A 16,243-nucleotide genomic window follows, 5' to 3' on the forward strand; every position below is an offset into this window, starting at 1 on the left:
TGCTATCATTATATGCCACAATGTGTTTCTGCATACTGCTTTTTTTATAGCGCCACAAGTGGGCAGTATACATTGGGGTGCAAAAAGCTTTAATAAGTGTGGTCTTCACAGACAGTGAACACATACTGAATTTGCGATTCAGCATATTAGCTTGTGCATACATCATACAGTACCGTCTGTGCATGTCCCTATCGTCAGACAGGTCATCAGTTATACAGTGCCGTAAGTATTTGACCTCATCACACACTTTAAGGACAACACCAGACAGAAAGAAAGCAGGAAATGAAAGTTTATTGTCCTCCGTGCTTCTAGCGATCATAATATTACTCTTCTTTGAATTGTACATAATGTCAAAGTCTGAGCCATATTGGGAGCAGACCCTTAGTAACTGTTGAAGGCCAGCACTATATGGACAAAGAATCACCAGATCATCAGCGTACATCAGGTGGTTGATAATGGTGTTCCCAACCATACAGCCTATTCTACAGTTGTTTAGCAGCTTCGATAGATCATCCATATAAATATAAAAAATAAGATAAAATGCTTCCCATGCTTGGGGCAGACATAGAGTTACCCCATTTCACATACGTTGACTGATGAGCATACCAAAAAGCTAAGATTCTCACTAGATGTTTGGGAACCCCTCTGTTGTGCAATTTGTAGAATAGCTTCTTAGGATTTACACGATCAAAGGCATCAATAAAACACATAAAAACTGTGGAATTATGCCTGTTATACAAATCTAGGATCTCCTGTAAGGCAAAAATTACACATATCCGTGCCATGTTTAGGTTTTAAGCCAAACTGGTTGTCAGAGGTCAGGACAAACTGTTCCAATCTATTCAGTATAATCCTCTCCAAGAATTTGGATAAAATACTGGCCATAGCTATAGGCTGGTAATTATCCAAGCTATTAATTTTGCCAGCTTTGTCTTTGATGATAGGCACTAATGTGACAGATAAAATATAGCCAGGTAGAATACCATGGAATAACTACCCAGTAAAACAAATAGCAATTATGGGACAGTTTTCTTTTCGCAAGTTTTAAATGCTCCGCAGATATCTTATCCATACCACATGCCTTATTATCTTTTAGCATCATAATTGCATCCTATATTTCTTGAGGGAAAACCGTCACATCTCCATTACTATCAATGTTACCAACTGTAAATTAGTTACTTTCAGTAAAACACCTCATAATAATGTTTCTGCCACAACTGAGTAATTCTCAGTGTCTCAGAGACACCCTCAATGTTCGTTGGTAACAATGTTTGACAGTTATTCATTCTCTTGATTTCTTTCCAGAAATCAATAGGGCTATTGTATTGCAGCTTCCTTGCAAGAGAGTCACACCTCATTGTATTTTCATTCCTCTTAATGAGACGTAGAGCATATTTAAAGTTTGCATTTGGATGTGTCTGATATTCAAATAAGGGACCATTTTTAGTCTGCCTGACTCAACAGATGCTTTGAAGGCCCTTCTTGCCTCAGCATGTATCTCTTCCACATAATCATTCCAGCTTGGCTGGATTGTTCAATAAACAATTATTTTCACTGGTGAAAATAATACTCCTGATTGTAATGAAAATAGTAAGGATTTTCTGGGATGGCACTTTGCTAAAAGCATCCATTGAATTTCCAAGACAAATGCTGCTGCTGTTTCTTTAAAATCATTGTAGAAGCTTCTTTTATGAATTATGAGAGCAAAAAACGATCTCTCATTGTATTTTCTTGGTTGAGATCCAATTTCATTGAGGTGACCTTGGAGAATCAAGAAGTTCACAATGACTGACGTGGATAAAAACATAAATAACAATAATTACGTTATCTCAGGGGCGTAGCCACGGGTAGGCCTGGGTAGGCACAGGCCTACCCAGGCCCACTGAAAAGATGCCTATCCATATTTTTCTAAGCCTACCCAAAAATATTTTTCTGGCTACGCCCCTGCGTTATCTGCTCTATTATTTTAATAGAAAAAAGTTTAGGAGTCAAAACTGAAAAACATGCCTGATAAGCCTACCTAATGGGTCCTTTATTTTGGTGGCCGTCAAAGATCAAAGTTGGGTTTAGTGATAACTATACATAGGTGTATTAAGAGCGTACTGTATTTCTCATTGTGTTGTTGCATCTCTTCAGGTGCACCAGGGAATGTGTCGGAGCTCTTTAACCCCCCCCCGTCCCCGTCCCCGTCCCCCGTCCTCGTGAGGTCGAGGCGGACTGGGTCGTATCATTTCCAGCTGCACTCCAGCAGCCGACTCGCTATGGGAGTCTCTGGCACCAGCGGGGACGCACATTATCCACATCAGTCTCGTGAGATTGCACTTTTAATGCGTGATGAAAGGAACCACACAAAGACTCAAACGCACACACGAAGGACAAATGTAACGCTATCAAGCCTTGCCTGTTCTACAGCTCCACATCGCCACTCTCTGGACATGTATGGGTTAGATTCTTGTGATTAGATTACAAAAATACGACCAAGATAGCAAAGATAGTCTCTCTACCTCTTTGTAGAAGTGGCAGAGACGAGAATAGTATTTAGGATTTAAATAGATGCCTATATTCAAGTAACAATACATCTGTAAATCATACAGCCAAACAGACTACGATTACAAGGCTCTTTCAGAATATTGTTGTCCCCCCTCATTCACACAGCCTCCAGATTCTCACACTACTTAAGTGATTCCGATTCGGGTTCTCAAACCGGGAACGAAGCAGGAGAGAGATGGGGAAGAAGGCCTGTTAGATGCAGAGAACCGTTGCAAAACACAGGTGTGTTTGAATCATCGGGAGTCCTTGTCAAAACAGCGGTGACTGACTCACTCTCGCCTCGGGAGTTGATAAGGATCTTGATAATCAGTATGAGGGTGGCTGTAGAATGTTCCGGTTGCCTCCTCTCAGGGTTTGTATGAGGTGGCACAGATGTGTGCAGGTGTGTGTAGGAAGGGGGGGGGGGGGGTTGCAACAGTGTATCATTCACAGGAAGTAGTTAGAACATTCTATGAATCCAGAGGCTGTGGTGAAATGAGGAACATACCTGATCTTTGACTGATTGCGTATAAATGCAAGAACACACTCATCTGCTCTGTGGTCAGACTCGAGTTCAGATTAAACTCTGACCCTCATAAATTAGCGACGACACAGGTTGTTGTGTGTATTATCTGCTTGGGTTCGTGGTTAGGGCGGCATATAAAACATTGGCACAGACAGTTACTGAGTGAACGTGTACAGGGACAGACTCTGTTCAGCCACAGTGTTTTGTGTCCAGTAGATGGCAGTGGACTCGCAGAGAAGAGATGGGATGGAGTGGGAGGGACAGGAGGGGAAGACAAGAACGAGAGAGGGACGGTGGGATGGAGAGAAGCAGAGTTGGAGGGGGAGTGTTCATGAACAGAATCAAAGGTCACAGCCACACAGACAAGCCTCAGGCAGAACCACAGTGCCGCTTCCCTCCCTGTCTCCTGGCTGTCGCAGCCAATAGGAAACGTTCGGGACTGTGAGGTCGTATCCTCAAGGGACCAACGTTGAGCCAGGTAACAAGAAATCTGGAAAACAACCTGGGACTTGACTCTTCCTTTCCTCTCTGATGGAAGTCCATGTCTAGTTCTTTCAGGATGAAATGATGGTTGATTCAGTATTTCCACATTTGGATTTCCCTACATAGAACACAAGGCAGACAGAAATGTTTCTGTTTTGACTGAATAGCACAAAGAAGCATACTAATCCCATTGCTTTGAACCTCTCTCACTGTCCCTTGGTCTCGCTGCCACTAATTATGGTTGTTCTTTGAAGCTCATCTGCTCTGAAAAAGCAGGAAGGATAGACATAATCCGAGAGGATTGGAGAGGTAGAAGAGGAGAGGTCAGAGAGCCCAGATGTTGGTGAGCGTGCAACATCAGGACACCTGCCTCAGGAAATCAGACCCCACCAGACCTGTCTCCACTGTGACATACACACACACACACCTAAACCACATTTGGTAGTTACTACTACACTATTACATTTTGCCAGGTTTTTTCTTCCCGGAGTCTAGGACAGAGGACAATCCCCTGGCAGGTCTCCTTAGAGAACACTGACAAATCATTATAAACGGCTGATTGTTAACATCCTGATGTTATGGCTTGTTAGGGTGCTCCAGCTCATTAGCTTGTTTCCCTGCAGATACAACCCACCTGCTCCAGGTCCACGCCCAGCCTGAACGCTCCTCTGTCCTGAGGCTGAGAGGAGCAGAGGAAGGCTGGGGAGGTGAGTGGAGGCCCCCATGTGGAGGACTAAGCTGGTAGCTAGTGTGCTTTATCTTCTTATCGGTGTACATTTTGCTCATCTAAGTCTTCATAGTGGAGATATATACGCAAACATGATTGTAATATTAAAGTTATGAATGATTCATTGTCTAGGCCTGAAGATATGCTTGCCAGTGTTCAGTTAAGCGTGTGTTTAACAAGATTACAGCTCCTCTTTGTGCTTCCATTCGACAGTAGCTGGTGGTCTAGTCTGAAGGACATCTCTGCTTTTGTCATTTAAAAGAACGATCCTTTCTCTCTCCTGCCCCAGGAATTGTCTGCTAAATTTTCTTTTATCTATATATAAACCACTGTGACGTTGTTGCTCATTCCTCCCGGCCGTCACACACACACACACACACGATGCAACTAATGTTTTTGTTCCATCAAAAGGGATTATCATTCAAGCCTTTGTCCACAGATGCACTGTGAAACTGAATTAAATATGCGTTACGGTTTCAATTTTAAAATGGGATTTACAGAATTCAGTCCACGCATGTGTCGTTTGTGTGAGATACACGTACCCATAATGGGAAGCATACCAACTGTTTCATTACATTTCTTGACTTAAAAATGACACCAAAAACAATCATGCCAGTGTAACTGTAAAGAAGTTTAATTCCTTTGGTGTTTGGTGCACAAAAAAAAAGTAAGTATCTTTCAGGTGCCCAAAAAAACAAAACCAGCACCTCTACTCGTTGACAAACAGGTAAAACCACATGGACATTTTAAATACTAAATATCAAATAAAATATTAAAGTAAAATTCAAAAGCAACCATTTCATATTCCATGTTCAGAGTGAGTCAGAGGAAAAATAAAACGAGACAAAGACTGAGGCACAGACGTTAGAATCCACAGAGCCTGGATTCTGGGCTGACAGAACTCACTAGGAGTGAATGAGAGGGGGAAAAGGAAAACTGGAGAATGAAAAGAATGCAAAAAATTAAGAGACAAAAAGGAAACAAAGCTATAAGTGGAGTAACAAGACAGCTATGAGATTAGGACGGTAGTTAACAGACAACAACCTGACACTGACTTCAATATAGAAAGCGAACACTACCATAAACTACTTCTTAAAAAAAAAAAAAAAAAAAAAAAAAAAGGTTTATCCGACTCTCCTAAAAGGCCTTTGGTGCCTTAAGCTGCTAAGATGCCGTGCTGCTTTTAAAACTGAGAAGAAAATAAAACAGTGGAAAGGTTTTAACAAATAACGAGACACACTTTTCAGTGCTGGTGCATCTCTGCTTTCTACCCTTCAACACCCTACCGTGTATGTGCTAGCTAGAGTATCATCTACTCAGGTTAGTCACCAGTCTCAAAAAAGTGGACCTCTAAATCAACAATAATAAACACTAGTGAACAAACACCTTAAAAACTATTCTTCCCACATGACAAAAGAACTTGATCACATGGTCTAATTGCTGAGAGAGGGAGTTTCTACCAGGGAAACTCAGGTCCCTCCTCCACTGTACTCTATCGCGGGTCAGTTCTGGCCCCATATTCAGGCACTTGGAAAGCGTGAGATTACAGACGATTCTGCGGACTGTCTTCGCTGCGTACAGCTGTGCCTTGAATCAGATCTCTCCAAAAACCAACCAATGTGCGCTGACCCTCAAAAACCCTGCAAGTACCGTTTTAGAGTGTGTGTGTTTTCAGATGGTTCAGGTTAGGGTGATGTGTGTGTGTGTGTGTGTGTGTGCTTTTCTCCACCTCAGCCCTATAGATCCCTGCTGAAACCCAACAAACTCTCGAGGTCTGGGGAGCAGCCCGCTGATCTGACACCTGACCTAAAGACAGACAGCGGGCCAGAAGGAGTCCTGGCAGTACGACACGTGACATCATATTCATCATCAACCACTGGTTAACTGTGCAACACGGTGACATCACTAAAAAGAACGGGGGAAAACTAACGGTGTGACGTCACTGACCACGGCTGGGAAAAAAACTCACATGTAACGTGTTCTTTTTTTTTTTTTGTGCTTGTCTCATCATTAGCATGCTACTTTCACAACCTAACTGGGACACCGGGTTGGGGGGATAACAGTGGATATACTCATTCACAATCACGTACCACTTCGTAACAGGTGAGCCGTGGGGCTCAATGCATCCTATCATGGACTACACTTACACGATCACTCGGGATGCCACAAAACTATCGTCATAACAACCGCTCTGATTCACAGGACGACCTGATGACGCCACGGGAGGGGGGGGGGGGGGGTGGCGTACGCATCGTCATGGTTACAGGCTTAGAAACGCTACAGTTACACAGACCTCATCTCATCAATATCACCACCAATATAAATATATACATGTATGTACGGGTCATTAAAAAAAGCAAACAAATCTGTCATTACGTTTTCACAGCAAATATAGAACAGACAGAGTCTTCCACCCCCCTCCCCCCCCCTCTCCACTTTTGTCTTCCACAGGAAGGACATCCTCCCCCTCGACTGAGGTCTTCCTGGGGTCCCGGGGTGAGACTGGGTAAGGCTATATACATGTCTCTCGCTCCCTCCCCCGCTCCCCACTAAGAGCTGCTGCCGCTGCTGCTGTTCTTCGAGCTCTCCTGTGCCCCCTGGAGGCGTGGAGGTCAGTGCAGCCCAGCCCGCGGGGGCGGAGGGGGGGCGTGGGGGCTTAGGGAAGGCTGGTTATGTCCCGCTTGGGAGGGGGGCCGCCGGGTTTACAACTGGCCCCGTTAGCCTTGTCCTCGAAGATCATCACCCTGGGGAGAGGGGGGCAGAAGAGGAGGGACATATGAGAGAGAAACACACAGAGAGAGAGAGAGGGAGGGGTGGGAAATGGCTTGTTGGAAGTCACAGCGGCTACAGAACGATGGAGTGTGAGTGCGTGTGTGTGTGTGTGTGTGTGTGTAGGTGTGTGTGTGAGTAGGTGTGTGTGCGTGTATGTTTGACAGCAGTGCCAGTCTGACAGAGCGCGGTCCCAGAGCTGCTACTGCTGCAGTGCCAGGGTAGATTAAAGATGGCTGCCGTGTCCACTCAGTGTCCGGCCAAACAGGTCAGCGCAGGACAGAGAGACACCCCGCTGGGATCAACAAGGGGCTTATGTCCCTAAACAGGACACTTATCCACACTGACAGAGAAGGACAGGGAGGGAGGGATGGGATGGAGGGTAGAATGAGATCCTGAGGGGGAATTTGGTTACAGCCACCCAGCAGAGAAATACAAATAAAAAGGCCCAGGAAATGAACAAAAAAACGAAACGAAAAAGAGAGAGAAAAGGCAGAGAGAAAAAGGGCAGAGACCAAACAGAGAATGAGAGGATAGAGGCTGCAGAATAGAGGAGCAACAGACAAAGGCCAGCGAGGCAGTGAGAATGAGGGATGGAGCCGACAGGTCTATTCAGAGGCCTTGTGGGACGTCTTTACTTTCCTTTCCTGGTTAACCTCCTCAAAGCTCCCGTAAGCCCTTAACGAGCCCTGATCCCATAGCGACCACACCGCCTCCCTCGGCAACTGCCATCGTGCAGTTTCCAGACTACATTACCCAGAGTTCTAGCTTTGCTGACCAAGATGCTGTCGTGTTTCCCTGGTGCTGGCTGCCGCAATACATACATGCATGTGGGCTCACTGCCAGCAGGAACAGAAATATGGTATTCTGGTATAATCTGTATGACCAAAAACTGAGAAATATAGTACACACTATACAAAAATACAGGACCAATGGCATCAAATCGGCACCATCAAACACGAGAAATACAGTACTGGTTCAATCTGGTATATAGTAACAGGTGTAATGTAAGATTAATCATTTAATTGTCAGATAGCTTAAATGAGCGTAGCTTAAATCATGCAAAGAACATAAATCAGAGACTCCTCCCATCCAAGCCGTGACTTTTTGAACTTCTGCCTTCTGGAAGACGCTACAGACCTATGCGAGCTGGAACGACGCGCCTCAACAACAGCTTCTTCCCCTCTGCTATCAGTGTGTGTGTGTGTGTATTGTTTAGTCTGTGCTGGCACTCAAATGGTAAACCCAGGAAATAAACAGGATGAACTTGGGCTTCCACATGGTCTGTTTGCAGAGTGTGTGACCCAAATTGTTTTCCTGCCATTACGGCAAAATTCTATTGTCCCTCTGCCAAACTCTTTGAATAGCACACTTGGGCTAGTCTGAATCACACACTGACTGGAGCACAGTCAGTCAATAACAGAGACAGAACAAAATAGGGATGAGATAAGGAAGGTTTGGGTTTGGTTAGCTGGTCATTTAGCTAGATCAGGTGCCCTGTTGAAACGTGTTAAGCTTTTCATAAAGTCTTGAACAATGATGGCTTGTCAATGTCGCTTTTTGTCAACCAACCAATCACAGTCATTTATACTATTTACTCATCCAGGTTGTGGATAGTACATCTGTAGTGGACAATTGTAGATTTAGAAGAGCCAGGATCCATTGTGCAAATATGTGCTCCTTTTATCCAACCTCCACCTGAGAGCAACACATTCCCCTTGTTCTATTTGACATGTTTTACTTAAGTTATTGTTATAAAAGTTGTTCAGTAATCTTGTTTACATAAAGTGTGGCGTGGGTTGTGTGGGTGCTGCTATATGTTTAACATTTGCCAAATTCATTCATTTAGATGGTGGTTAGCTCAAACTCACCCCAGAAAAGTATCGATAAAGACTCGGATCGTTAAGCAGTCTCGAAAATGGTATCAATATTGATAAAAATGTACGATCCCCATCCCTACCCACCACCAGTCTCTCTCCCACCAGTCTCTCCCTCTGGCTCTCTCCCTCTGGCTCTCTCCCACCAGTCTCTCCCTCTGGCTCTCTCCCACCAGTCTCCCCCTGTGGCTCTCCCTCTGGCTCTCCCTCTGGCTCTCCCTCTGGCTCTCCCTCACCAGTCTCTCCCTCACCAGTCTCTCCCTCACCAGTCTCTCCCTCTGGCTCTCTCCCACCAGTCTCTCCCTCTGGCTCTCTCCCACCAGTCTCTCCCTCTGGCTCTCTCCCACCAGTCTCTCCCTCTGGTTCTCTCCCACCAGTCTCTCTCCCACCAGTCTTTTTCCCCCACTCCCCTCCCAGAAAAAAAACATCACAAGACAAGGGTGCCTCTGTAGCCCTCCAAGACCAGACTGGAGGGTCTCCACTCCAATCAGATGCACACATTAAACACTGGAGGGGAGAAAGTTCTGAAAAGACTGGGAGTGTGTGTGTGTGTGTGTGTGTGGGGGGGGTCAATTCACTCAGAGAGAGAGACGAGGCTAAAATTACCCCCACCCTCCCCCCAACTCACTTTCTCTCTCTCTCCCTCAACCCAGTAGTGTAAATAGAGCATCATTCAATTCACTGTGACTGATTGTGCCAAAGAAAACACACCTGCTGGTTTCTAAAGGCCAGTTGGTGTGTTTGGGATCATTGAGAGATTTGTCAGGCCAAGGGTCCTGGTTTCAGCCAGGCTACCTCCCCTAGGTCTGGCCCACTACCCAAGCTAACCAGCCACAGCGGAACCCCCCCCCCCCACCGCCCCTCTTATAACCACAACCATGTTATCCGGTTCCTCTGCAGTGTCTGTCTGGGCACAGTGGGGCCCTTCAAGAGCCTTCAATAATCTTGCGGTCTGCTGGTTAGAAAGTGCTGACACAGACTTGTCTGTTCAATTAGATCGGGGTGCTCCAGATGGGCAGGGACTCCAGGGACCTGATCCTGGATCAGCGCTGTGAAACGCCGGGTAGGTACCGGCATCCCGACGCCGGAAGAAACTAGCTGTTCGCTAGCTGCTAGCTACTATTCATGGAGTCTGTTGCCATGGAGTCGGCATGTTTGGCCCCAAGCCATGCGATTAGTGATGACATCACCTGCCTCCTTAAGACTTTGCTGACGCAGCAAAATGTGAACACGAACCATGTGGGCCAAACAAACAGCCACTCTCAAACTGTCCAGACAGACAAGAACAGCAGGCAGCAAGAAAGCATGCAAAACCCAAATTATAACACACACACACACACGCTACAGGGTGAACCACGCCTGCCCAGATGACAGCACAACAGATGCAATACAAAGCAGTAAGTGGGCGGCAGTTGCAGCAGCGGCCACACACACACACACACACAGGCTGACTTACAGCTTGAGGACGGCAGAGCGTTTGCCCAGCATCATCTTGACAAAGTCCCGGTAGTTGATGGTGTCGCTGCTGCCTCCCGTCACCTCCGAGATCATCTTCTTCATCTCCAGGTGGGTCTTGGGGACGCCCAGCTTCTCCATCATCCTCTTCAGGCCCATCATGTCTGATGGCACACACACACACACACACACACACACACACAACTGTCAACACGTATGCAAAGACACACACTACCTCCCGACAGACTGAACACATCCAGGACATTATTCAACTCCTGGCTGATTGTCAAATTCCAGCCTTTGAGCGAAGGTTAGGTGTTAGACCAACAGCTATTCGAAGAAATGTTTGGCCACTAAAGCTAGGCTCTGGAGATGATGGAGCTGTCCCTATCATCCACTAAAAGGTAGTCGTTTGTGGAGGTGATTCAGCTGAATGCTGGGCTGTTAGAGGCCATGAGGTCAGTGACTAAGGCCAGGTGTAGGTGACACTGTATCGGCTTTCACAGCCGTGACACGGGCCTTTCAAGAGCTCCAGCCACCTCACACGCAGCAGGATTTGCAACACTCCAGCTTCACATATGGCGTAGCACAGACATCTGAGACTTAACTACAGCAGAGCATCCGAAGACAAGCAAACACACACGGTAAAACCCACACACATCCCTAATTACAGTTCTCACATAACGCACAGGCAAGAGTTGCCTTCAGTACAGCATACAATCTCAGAAACATAAACACACACACACGCGCGCACCGCAGAGATGAACAAACAAAAACACACACGCCAAGGTGAAATGACCCGTGGGTGGGCGGACGATATCACTCACCTATCTCTCCCTGGTCATTCAGGTCAAACTCGGCATACTTGTCTGCAAAGCAATCACAGGTCAGCACAACACAGTTAATGTAGGCAGGGGTTGATAAGACACTGGAGACCAGCGGGGGGGTGGGTGAGTCACACGGCATAACACCAGCCCCCCTCTCCACTGCACTCTCTAACATCCCTCCTGACAGAGGAAACAACACTTCTGGGACTGTGTCAGCAAGCATACACACATGCGTACTGTAGACACACACACACAAAAGACTGAGACACACAAAAACGCACAGCTGATGATGACAGGTGTGTGTCGGCTAGCTGAGGGTCAGTCACAGGAAAAGCTGAAAGGGTGGGGGGTGAGAGAGAGAGAGAGAGAGAGAGAGAGAGAGAGAGAGAGAGAGAGAGAGAGGTAGGAGAAGAAAGGAAAGGAGGATGTGGAGAGCATCCGGTTTAAAGACAAGAGTGAAGAGAGCTTCCACATGAGAGACTAAGACGAGAAGTCTGCAACCATGGCAACCAGTGATCACTGATTGAGGTCCCACTGGACTATGGAGAAGAGGTAGGCTAAGTCTGTGGATGGATGCCTGCATCATATTTAAAAACATGGTAAGAAAAAAAAAAGAAAAAAACTACTGACATGTACTGTACATCTTTCTTCCTCTTCCTTATACCTCTCTCCCTTTGTCTCTCTTTCTCCTTATCCCTCTTCTTCTCTTTCTGTATAGATCTTAGATCGTTGGATTAGGCCTGGCTGCTTCCCCCATTACAATGGTGCCTCTGTGTGTGTGTGTGTTTGTGTGTGTGTGAGAGAGAAAGAGAGGCCTTGAGCTCTGGAACTGTGTCACTGAGTGACCCCAGGGGCTGTGGGAGGAGACAAGGCTGACCTTGTTCATGAACTCGACACACACACACACGCACGCACGCACGGTCTCTGAGTGGGCCTCTTGTCGTGGAACAGCCTGTCAATCATCCAGTCTGGAAGACAATCTCATCTAAACAAGTGATGTCCTCTTCCTGCCCTGTCACTTTCTGCATTCCTTCATGTTCTCACTTTCCAGATTTGGAGGCCTCTCTCTATTCTTCTCCTCCCCCTCCCCTCCTCTCCCTTTTCCCTATTGTGTTCTCAGGGCTGACACAAAGGCCAAGTTCCTCACTGACAAATAGTGTCAGTCCTCTGCTCTCTGCTCTCCTCCCGTCCTCTGCATGTCTCTCTCTCTCTTCTCCTGCCCCTCTATCTGCTCATCTCGTCCACACCAACACAGCACCAGTACCCTCTGAGCCAAGAGGAGAGGGCAGCTTTACCCTGAGGTCACCAGCAGAAGGAGTCACCACCAATCCCCGGTCCATCCTTCTCTCTCTGCCTCTCTCCATAACAATATGACCTCAACACACACACACACACACACAAAATTGTGGACATTAATCTTAGAGGAATCTGGAAAGGAATCTTCATAAGGACGCCTCTGGGCGTGTGGTTTGCGTGTACATCTCTCCGGCTGGAGGCTGAACTGTTATTGCAGGCAGCGGTAACTCCCTGGACTTGGACTGCAGGCCGCTCTCTCCCAGGACTCTTGACGGTGCAACAACAACCAAAAGGAGAGACCGGCACATTCCTGCCTGGCCACGGGGGACCAGGCCTCCCAACCCACTTAGAAACCAGGCCATGAACACTTTAACATGCTCGCTCTCTCTCCCCATCTCTCACACACAGCTGCGAAATGCAACACACACCCACACACTCATGGACATATGGTCTAACGCAGCCTGCGGCCTTGCCCCACTCTCAGTAACATAACACACACAAAAACAAAAACACCCACACCATCCATCTGGGGTTCCAAGACAATTGCTTACTTTTGAAGGAATCTAGTTTTTCGGGCAGGTCGTCCTCATCCCGGTACTTTTGATCTTCCATATATTCCTACAGGGGGTGGGGGGAAAAAGAGGGCAGGAGGGGGACAAAACACAGTCCATCAGGGAAAAAAAGTAGTTCAAAGCAATTCATCCGACACCCTCCTTCTTCCTAAAGAAGACGGTGCTTGTGAAACAACCTGATACGGTCGGTTATCTCCGGCTACTTTCTGCAGCTTTTGTTTCACCACTGAGAGAAGAATGTCAACATCTCGCCGAGCAAGCAGGCTTCGTGGCAACAAACGAAAAAAAACACTCCAACTCCCAATTTTGGAGTTTTGGTGTCACTCCGAGGCCGTCCGTCACCTGACCGCCCAAACGAAGGAAGATGCCCCAATTGGTCTCGTTGTAAACTAGAGCAGCCCGCTAGAGAATGAGGAGGAAGCCAGAAGGCCCTGGGAGCCTCATGAAAACATTATGGAGCAGTCTGCCACAGGAGACTAGTTTCTTCAGTCCCTGGAGCGAACGTTACTGGTTTCAGGCTGTCATGAGGCCATGTACTAGCATCCATGTTCAACCACTTATCTGAGATTGATTGATTTTTGTCTGGCTACAAAGCAAACTGATTTAAGGGAATTCAAACCTGAACCCATCCTAGAACTCAAAGCAAACTCAATCCAATGCATGGGCTTTAAAATGAGGAAGGACTGGGTTACTCCTGTGAGTCTAGTTTAAAGAGCTGGCATGGTAGTGACATCTGAACCCGCGACAGGGTTTATTAGGCATGTGAGCCGCCATGGACTTCGGTCTGATCCAGCCCATGTCGCTGTCTTCACTGTGACCTCTTGACTGGTGTTGTTGAGAGGAGGATACAGATGCCTGAAGGCTATGTCAGCCTCTTGTATTGGAATGAACATGGGAATAGGAGGACATTTGTCAAGGACAGCACGACTCAGCAAGTCTGAGTCATCACTGCAACACACACACACGGTACTAGTGGGCAATCTGGGATAATAAGCGCCTGTAAATGTAGGTCTCATCAAACGGAGATCAAAATAAGGGGTTTTGAAATAGAACCGGGATTACGGTTGTGTTCATCCACACTCAGCACCATGCTCAGGACCATAGAGGTAGTGATGCAGAGGTGTGCAGAAATTATTTATCAAGCAAAAAAGAACTCGGGCATAACTTGAAGCCTACAGTAAATACAATGACACTTTCAGTCTGGTGACTGACTACTTTGGAATTATAACTTCTAAAAAATAAATAATAATAATAATCATTATTAAATTGTGTTCATATAGCACCTGTTTCTTTCCTAACACGATACAGCGCATTTTCCACATCCAATCTCACACAGGCAGTGACTCCCGATCGCCCTCTTACCACGACCTGATTTTGAGCGCTTCATGGTTTTCTTAAGAGACTGAGCCAAACGCTACAGACAGGCTGGCATCCAGCAGAAAGGGGGGACGTGGGGAGAGAGAGAGAGATACCATACAGAAGGAGTGTGGGAACAGCCCCGGACTACGCTGCGCGCCTGTTCAGCCCGCTATCCCTACACCGAAACAAAGAGCTCATTCAGCCCTCAGCCCCAACACCTGTTTCCCGTCTATACGGGATGAGGGTTCCCGAAGGATAGATGGGCATTGCCGAACAGCCCTGCTGATTTACTTTTACGCAATGTTTAGAGATTTCAAATGGTCAGAGACAACATTTGGTTCCACGATTTGATAATGATTTCATGTATTAGAAGATACCTTTCACGAGTCACGACCATGAAAGACGCAGAGCTTTGCGATAATGCTGGGCAGCACGCAACAAGTGTGGCCATCTCAACACCGGGCATGCGTAAGCATAGCCTAATTGGGTCAATGCTCGTGAAATAATAGATGTCAAATCTGATCAGGAGAAGTGTAGGTAACAGCTATGCGTTTTGCAGTTAAGCAGAAGAGACAGCGTTGAGGCTTACGAGACTAGAGGTCTCATTCAAAGAGCTTGCTTTGAATGAGGGTCAAGGCCAAGTGCATTCTCAACGAATATTAGGAAATAAATCACGTAGCACATTAAGTGAATATGTATTGATTTTAAAAGAGAGCAAAAAAATTAAGAAATTACTAACCTTGTTTATTTCGTCCAGCCTCTCCCTTTGTTGGGCTTTTAATAGTCCAAAGGTTTTCCCTCCTGCAAATAGAAAATAGCCTGTTAGCCTAATTCCATCATCTGTGCCACGCTATCCTCCATGTCGGCTCTATTGAAACAAGAGCGGTGAGCTAGCTAGCCAGCGTTCCAAAAGATAAGACAGGAAAATGTGCTAGCTACACTGGCTTGCTTGTAAATACCTTGAAGATTTTGATTCGAAGGCATCGTGGAATATGAGAAGAATATAGACAGAGAGCGAGGGTTAAAATGCCGGTGTGGCTGTCTTCAATCTGCTTCCCTTTGCAAGGCAACGGGGGCGGTTGCTTGTAGTTAATGGCACACCAATAGTGGGTCAACTAACTGCTCACACACCAAGTGGAGTGATGCTTTATGGCTCGCCAGGAATGTCAGTAGCTCTCTGTCTCCCTCGTGTGGAAGTTTGTGGAACAGCCCAGTTTGTCAGCTTGAACTGCTGGACTCAACCATAACAAACCCATCATATGTCATAAATATCCGAACCAAGGGCGCAATAAAAAAAACATGCAATAAAAAGTGCAATGGGTTCTCTTGAAACAGACCTAGCTACCCAGTATTAAGCGGCAAGTCCAGACAATTACAGAATGTCATGGGACACTCCAATTACATCCCTGCTAATTGTCATTTAGTTTGTTGTGACATTTGGGTTGGTTAGGGGCAGTCTTTAAACCTGATCCCCACGGACCCCTTTCCCTGCATGTTTTAGATGTTTCCCTCGGAACACACCTTATTCAAATGAATGGGTCGTTATCAGGCTTCTGCTGAGTTTGATGACGACCCATTCATTTGACGCAGGTGTATGGGAGCAGGGAAACATCTAAAACGTGCTGGGCATCACTGAGGACCAGGGTGGAAGACCACTGGATAGGTGTTAGATTCACTTCATTTCTCAAGTACAAGGGATTTGACTTAATACCTGAACTTTCAAGTAATGTCCTGATCTTTGATCTCATTGGATAACAAATATTTGTCATCCCTCCTTTCATACACGATTGGTCAGGGGGAAAAAACGTCTACAATCCTCAGAA

At 46.4% G+C, this 16,243-nt stretch overlaps 1 protein-coding gene across 2 annotated transcripts; it reads right to left on the reverse strand.

The window, feature by feature from the left end:
- Positions 1-6,731: 6,731 nt before the first annotated feature.
- On the reverse strand, positions 6,732-15,469 carry aif1l (allograft inflammatory factor 1-like). Of its 2 annotated transcripts, XM_067251138.1 has the most exons (6): positions 15,380-15,469; positions 15,160-15,221; positions 13,041-13,107; positions 11,194-11,235; positions 10,368-10,530; positions 6,732-7,009 (listed from the first exon to the last, which is right to left on the reverse strand). In XM_067251138.1, the coding sequence occupies exons 1-6, from the start codon at positions 15,402-15,404 to the stop codon at positions 6,922-6,924; spliced, it is 447 nt and encodes a 148-aa protein (XP_067107239.1). In that variant the 5' UTR covers positions 15,405-15,469; the 3' UTR covers positions 6,732-6,921. The 2 variants fall into 2 exon arrangements, with proteins under 2 accessions (XP_067107239.1, XP_067107240.1); XM_067251139.1 differs by lacking the exons at positions 15,160-15,221; positions 15,380-15,469 and adding an exon at positions 14,345-14,446.
- Positions 15,470-16,243: the final 774 nt, after the last annotated feature.

Source organism: Osmerus mordax, chromosome 14, assembly GCF_038355195.1.
Source record: "Osmerus mordax isolate fOsmMor3 chromosome 14, fOsmMor3.pri, whole genome shotgun sequence".
NCBI classification, from domain to species: Eukaryota; Metazoa; Chordata; class Actinopteri; order Osmeriformes; family Osmeridae; genus Osmerus; species Osmerus mordax.

Excerpts from the sequence above, each read along its gene's own strand:
- aif1l (XM_067251138.1), bottom strand. The coding sequence starts at position 15,404 with ATGCCTTCGAATCAAAATCTTCAAG. Across the intron at positions 15,222-15,379 it reads TTCGAATCAAAATCTTCAAG|GAGGGAAAACCTTTGGACTA; the intron begins GTATTTACAAGC and ends TTCTATTTGCAG. Across the intron at positions 7,010-10,367 it reads CGCTCTGCCGTCCTCAAGCT|GGTGATGATCTTCGAGGACA; the intron begins GTAAGTCAGCCT and ends CCCTCTCCCCAG.